This window comes from Dasypus novemcinctus, chromosome 12 (assembly GCF_030445035.2).
Source record: "Dasypus novemcinctus isolate mDasNov1 chromosome 12, mDasNov1.1.hap2, whole genome shotgun sequence".
Taxonomy (NCBI): domain Eukaryota; kingdom Metazoa; phylum Chordata; class Mammalia; order Cingulata; family Dasypodidae; genus Dasypus; species Dasypus novemcinctus.
In genome coordinates, this window is record NC_080684.1 from 97,927,149 (window position 1) to 97,933,793 (window position 6,645).

The window sequence follows — 6,645 nt, forward strand, 5'->3', positions numbered from 1 at the left end:
CAGGCTCCGGCCAGGTTGTTTGAAGCCGCCTCGTCCCCCCCTCCCTCCAGACTTGAGGCCTTGGGTGGCTGCCTCTGAGGCACCCTGCCTGCCCGCCTGCCTGGAGGGCCGATTTGGTGCCAAGGCCCTGTCCAACTGCCCCTCCACGGCTCACCGCTCCCCTGCTCCCCGGCCAGAGGAGCCAATTCCTTCCCCACTGTCGCTGCCTTGGTCTCTCCGCAGGCGCCGTGGGAGGAGCGGACCCTCGTTTCCCTCCCCGCTCAGTCTCGTGGGCATCCAGCCTTGGTGTGTTCTGGCCTCGGAAGCTCGTGGTTTGCTGGGGTGGGGGCAGGGGGTGAGGAGGGCCTTCTTAGGCCCGTGGCCCTGGCACCCACGTGCCTAGCCCATCCCTTTGGCCAGCTGAACCCTGCAGGATCTTAAAGCTGGGATTCTGAGATTGGGGGAAGATTGAGGCTGGAGGCCAGGAGCCCAGTGGGATGCAACTGTGGCCACATCAGCGGCACGAAGCCTTGCATACCTCACGGCCACACGGAGGGCATCTGGCGCAGGCGGCGCTCACGGCCTGGGTCCAGTCCCAGGCTCAGCCCAGTGCCAGGCCAGCAGCTGGGCATGTGTGCTTGCCACAGGGTGACATGGTGCAGTTGGCGTGGGTACCCAAGGGGACCAGCAGACCGGGCCCAGGTCCACCCAGGCCGACAGGAGGCCAAGGCCACCAAGGAGCGGCTCAGTGCGCCACAGCCGCTTCCAGCAGCTCCACAGCCTCCTGGGTCAGCGTGCCGCGGTAGCGCGCGGCATGCGGCGCTGCGATGGCCAGGGCGCACTGCCCTACAACAGGGAGACACCCAGCAGGCGTAGCAGGCATCATAGGTGCAAGTGCTGGTGCACACTGGTAGGTGTCTGCTACAGGCGGTAGGGCCTCGAGGCAAGGGCTGGTGCGGATCAGCCATGCTTCCTCTCCCCAGGGCGTGCCGTCCACACCCTGTCTGGTGCGGGGTTCAGGGCAGTGGCCAAGAGCAGCAGCAGGAGGAAGGGGAGGAGGTGGCAGCAGGGGCACGACGGGTCCTGTGACCAGGCTCCTGGGTGGTCATCACGGTCCTCTCTCTCCGTCTCCACTGTCACATCAGCACACCCTTGTGCATTTGGGGTTGGGGGAGGGAAGACAATATGAGAGAGATCCAGCCCGTTCCAGGGCTTTGGAATGCCACATTCCTGGGTCCCGGCTCCTGCGAGTCCTAACTGGTTAAAATCCTTTAATTCCATTATTCAGGAGTCATAAGATTCTCCTGTTCTGATTCCTTAATTCAATCCTGATGGTTCTGAATTTGATTTGGGAGAGTCCAAGTCTGATTTCTAAAATCTTCAGCAAGTCCTGCTTCCAAAAATTGGGGGATTCTTTGCACCTGGGGTGGGGCGGCACATGCTTTGGAGCTGCCTGGCTGCGCCGTGCTGAGAACCCCCAGGGCTTGCAAGGAGCTGGCTCTCAGGTCTCTTCACAGCTCCTCAGGGCCTTGAATCCAGGTCCTGGCCGGTTCGCCTCTCCTCACCCCACTGCTTCCCTCGCCCTTTTCATAGATTTCCCCTTCATACGTCTCCAGTTTCTAGAAAGACTCTACCTTCATGGCCTCCACTTCTCTCACCCTTCTTGACTCATGGCAGACTGGCTGCTGCCCCGGCTGCACTTGTCCCGGTTACCAACAACCTCCTCCAATCCAGTTGCGATCGAAATCCAATGCACCCTGACTCCCAAGGCACTAGCTTCTCCAGCCTTCTGGAAGCATTTGGCCCTGTGGCCCATTCCTTCTCCAAGGAGTCAGGCCAGAAACCCATGACCGAATCATGCATCCTTTCATGGAGGCCTATTAGTCTCTCTGGCTCTTGCCTAAACACGAAGTTCCTAACAGGTCACTCAAAAAATGTCTGTACCTCTTGTCCATCTTTGTCATTGCTGGCCACATTAACCTTTCTACAAAATAAATGGGCACACCATGAACCTGCTCTGGAACCTTCACTAGCCAGCCTCTTCGAACAGGCGCATAAACCCTCCAGTCTCCAGCTAGCCTGTACCCCTAGAACAAGCTTAGGGAGGCAGATGGCTCTTGGGATTCTCAGGGCCTGGTGAGGGTGGAGAGAGGTATTGCAAAAAGGGGTTTCTGGTTTCCCCGCCTGGAACACCCCATCCAAGACTAGGAAATCCTTTCCAAGCTGGAATTGGAGTCCTGCTTGAAGCAGGGAGGAGAGAAGATGGGGGTGGAGTCACCTGGCCAGGCCACAGTTTCGTGGAGTGTCAGGAATGGGCTGGGTCCTGGGCACGGAGGGGTTAACTACAAAGCTGGATCAATGAGTTACTCGCTGCTGCTGCTGCTGCTGTGAGAGGACAAGGCAGCAGCAGTGCAGAGAGGCACAGAGGAGCCAGGCAGATGAGCATGCCACTTCGGGAGAAATCTGGGACTAAAGAGGAGGTGGCCAGTGGCTACTCCAAAGGGAGTACCCAAGTCCTGCCAGGCAGAGGAGAGGGGACCTTACAGGAGAAGAGGAAGAAGTAGGCAGACCTATACCTGCAAGGAGGCACCAAGAGGCAGCCGCCGAGCCAGGAGGCAGCCCCAGGCTGGCTGCTTCACCCAGGACCAAGCAGGGGCCCAGTGCCCAGGGTTGAGGTGGGTGCTGCCCGTCGCGGGCTGCAGGAGCCTGCTGCATGCTGGACGCTGGGGTGGGGGCAGGTGTTACCTTTCTTCCCTTCTCCCTGCCTGCTCCCCCACCCCGTTCCCACTTCCCTGGAGGTCCTAGGGACCCAGGAGGACCCCACAGGGAGTGGCTGATGTGGGATGTGGGGTGTGGCAGGGGTGAGGACAGGCACAGCTTGCTTACACACTCGCACACAGGTTGTCAGAGACACCACCTGGTCCAGGTTCTGGGGCATACACTCCAGCCTGGAAGTCAGGATACCACTCAAAGTGTGGCCTTGGACTCCCCCGTCCCCTCTCAGCCTCAGCGTCCTCATGTGCAAACAGGGTGCAGTGATCTGTCTGGTTCTCCCAGCTGGGCTGCTGCAGGGCTCTCACCAGGCTCGGCTATCTCCAATGACTGGGGGATGCCACCCACGCTCTACAGTTCATAGTCAGGGGAAGGTCCTTATCCTCCATACAAGGCTCTCTCCTGAGCTTTAGATCCCCATCAAGAAGTCTGGGAAACATTCCAGATGGAGGTTGGGGCTAACCCTTCCCTGAATCTCCCATGTCCTCCCCCTACACGTGTCTTCATCCGCCTCACAGAGTACAGGTGTCCACCACGGCCTAATCAGACCACCACCCCCCCACCCTCCACTACCATGAGACTGTGCCAGGGGCTCAGTGACTTTTCGCCTCTGTCTCCCCACCCCACATAAACTTCCAGCCCAGGACGTCAGGTCAGGCCCAGGCTGGAGGAACTAGACCCCCCGGGTCCAGGGACCAGAACTGGGGGCTCCTGTCTGAGGACCCCAGCTTCTCTTCTCTAGGTGCCCATCTGATGGGGAGATGGCCGATGCCCAGAACAGTTCACTGGACAGCCCGGGGGCCGTGGGGGCCGTGGCAGTGCCTGTGGTCTTTGCTCTCATCTTCCTGCTGGGCACGGTGGGCAACGGGCTGGTGCTGGCGGTGCTCCTGCAGCCGGGCCTGGGGGCCTGGCAGGAGCCGGGCAGCGCCACGGATCTCTTCATCCTCAACCTGGCCGTGGCCGACCTGTGCTTCATCCTGTGCTGCGTGCCCTTCCAGGCCGCCATCTACACGCTGGACGCCTGGCTCTTTGGGGCCCTCATCTGCAAGGCCGTGCACCTGCTCATCTACCTCACCATGTACGCCAGCAGCTTCACGCTGGCTGCCGTCTCCGTGGACAGGTGCGCTGTGGCCCGGCCTGGGCTGGGGAGGGCGGACCTGCAGAGGTTCTCCTTGGCCTTAGGAAGCAAAGGATGGGAGACAGGAGAGGGAGGGGGACAGGCAGGGACAGCCGTCTGGCTGCTACCAAACAGCTCCTGGGCACCTGCGGGGCTCCACTGCTCCGCCAGGGCATCTGTCTCCCAAGTATCAGCACAGGGCCTGACACTTAGTAGGTGTTCTGGAAGTGTGAAATGAATGACAAAGGGAACTCAAGATTTTATCCACCAGGTAAGTTCTTACTGCCCAGGCCCGGCCCAGGTTGCGCTCACACCTGCTTCCGCGGCTTGAAGCTTGGAGTGATCCCGTTCTCTCCCCAGACTTTGACCTTGAAGAAATCATTCATTCCTCCCATGTGAAATAGATAACACCTGTCACAGACTCAGCCCGGGCTAGCGCCTTAATTGAATCCTCGCAGCAACCCCGGGAAGCAGGGGGTGCCCTCTCCCCCCACTGCCCCCGCACACACACTTTTAAGACCAGGAAATCGAGGTACAGGCAGCATCGGGTGTCCCCGCCCTGGCCCTGCGCCGAGCTGGGGAGCGGGGAGACGGACCCCGCGCTGACCCGGCGCCCGCCCCCAGGTACCTGGCCCTGCGGCACCCGCTGCGCTCGCGGGCCCTGCGCACCCCGCGCCGCGCGCGCGCCGCCGTGGGCCTGGTGTGGCTGCTGGCGGCGCTCTTCTCCGCGCCCTACCTCAGCTACTACGGCACGGTGCGCTACGGCGCGCTCGAGCTCTGCGTGCCCGCCTGGGAGGACGCGCGCCGGCGCGCCCTCGACGTGGCCACCTTCGCCGCCGGCTACCTGCTGCCCGTGGCCGTGGTGAGCCTGGCGTACGCGCGCACGCTGCGCTTCCTGTGGACGGCCGTGGGCCCCGCGGGCGCGGCGGCGGCGGCCGGGGCGCGGCGGCGGGCGGCGGGCCGCGCGGGGCGCGCCATGCTGGCGGTGGCGGCGCTCTTCGCGCTCTGCTGGGGCCCGCACCACGCGCTCATCCTCTGCTTCTGGTACGGCCGCTTCGCCTTCAGCCCCGCCACCTACGCCTGCCGCCTGGCCTCGCACTGCCTGGCCTACGCCAACTCCTGCCTCAACCCGCTCGTCTACGCGCTCGCCTCGCGCCACTTCCGCGCGCGCCTCCGCCGCCTGTGGCCCTGCGGCCGCCGCCGCCGCCGGGGCCGCCGCCGCGTCCGCCCCGCGCCCTCCGGGCCCGGAGACGTCCCGCCTCGCGCGAGGCCGCGGGCGGGCGGCGGCTGGGACGGGCCCCCCGCGGAGGAGGCGGCGGCGCGCCGCGCGGGGCCAGGGCGAGCCCGGTGGGCGCTGGGAAAGGATTAAACCTTGCCCACCAACTCCGCTGGGTGTCCGTCTGTCTGTCTGCCTTCTTCCGGGAGGGGCGGGAGGACCGACGCCATCGGGCTAAGGGAGGGCGCCAAGGCCAGGAGCTCTCAGAGAGGTAGAGTCACCTGCCAAAGCAGAGCGGTGGCTGGCGGAGCTTCAGCCCCGTGGACCCCCTTGGGCCTGGAAAATGTCTCAGTCTAGCCGGGAGTAGGCGCCAGACCGTCCATAGCCAGGCTGGCAGCTGGGCAGTTCCATCCCTTCACCTTGGCCAAAGCCTGCCGGGCTCCGAGTCCTCCACCACCTGTACCAAGCTCCTTCCTTGTCCCAGGCCTTCTTCTAGGGCAATTTAATAATAGCAGCCGATAGAACAAACCTTTATTAAGCATTCATTATGTAGCTCATGCTGTGCTCGTCCTTCAGTCTAACTATCTAAACAGCTTTGCAAGGTAGATATGATTAGTCCCAATTTACAGACACAGAAATCAAGAATCAGAGAAGTTCAGTAATTAGCCCAACATCACACAGCTAGTATGTGGCAGAGGTTGGTTTCAAACTCATGACCTATTTTCTACCCAGTGACCCTCCTTTAACTCTGGGGCCTCTTCTTTCATTTTTCTTGGTTACTCCTGGTTCTTCCTGATTCTGCAACAGCCTTCTTCCCCAAACCTGCAGCTGCCCACGCTCAGCTAGGCACCCTGACCCCTGGAGTCCTCAGAGAGCTCCCAGGCCCCTCCCTCAAGAGTTCTGTTCAGTACTCAGCCCCCGGGGAACTCAGATGGGCTTCCTCTGGCCATCAAGCCCGGGTCCGTTCCCTGGTTCAAAGAACCTCGCATTGCCTTTTCAGCCATCCGGGATCCTGGCTCAGGAGACGCTGAGCCGCGCTCGGGCCCAGCTGGCCTCTGCACTCTGTCTGCCGCCCCACCTGTGCGCAGCTGGGGAAGTCTGTGGCTGTGGAAACCCACTAATTAACCAATAAATCAGTCTCGATGGTTTTCCGAGCCGCCACCTCCCTCCTTCCCTTACCACACGTCAATAATGTTTATTAGCTTCTGGGCTGAGACCTAAGCCCTTGCCGCCTCCATGTCTCCCCTGCAGCCCTCCTGCTGCTGGGGTGAACCTGGGAGAGAGCCTGGCGCACCCTGGGAAGAGCTCCCTGCCGGAGGCAGCTGCTGAGTCCCCCGTCGCTGCCTGCCCCTGGCCACAGGCCCAAGAGGTCAGCGTAGCAGTCACCCTTCAAGGGCCACATGGGCCGCACCTTCACCTCCGGGGGCCTGGCCCCGCGCTCTGGCTCTGCCGCGGTTCCCACAGCTAACCCAGGGGCCTCGGCAGTGGGGTATGTCCTGGAGGGCAGGGAACAGCTGCAGCCCACTTCCACAGCACCCAGCGTGACCTCTAGTTCTGTGAC

The 6,645-nt window shown here is 62.3% G+C and overlaps 1 protein-coding gene across 1 annotated transcript; it reads left to right on the plus strand.

Annotated features, from left to right (window-relative positions):
• The first annotated feature begins 3,512 nt into the window (after nt 1-3,512).
• Nucleotides 3,513-5,237, plus strand: GALR3 (galanin receptor 3). The gene is made up of 2 exons (XM_058309132.1): nt 3,513-3,871; nt 4,493-5,237. Exons 1-2 carry the CDS (start codon nt 3,513-3,515, stop codon nt 5,235-5,237), a joined length of 1,104 nt encoding a protein of 367 aa, XP_058165115.1.
• Nucleotides 5,238-6,645: the final 1,408 nt, after the last annotated feature.

What these genes read in the sequence shown, in the direction of transcription:
- GALR3 (XM_058309132.1), top strand. Translation starts at nt 3,513, where the DNA reads ATGGCCGATGCCCAGAACAGTTCACTGGACAGCCCGGGGGCCGTGGGG. An exon ending in GCTGCCGTCTCCGTGGACAG is followed by an intron (nt 3,872 to 4,492) that starts GTGCGCTGTGGC and finishes GCCCGCCCCCAG; the next exon opens with GTACCTGGCCCTGCGGCACC.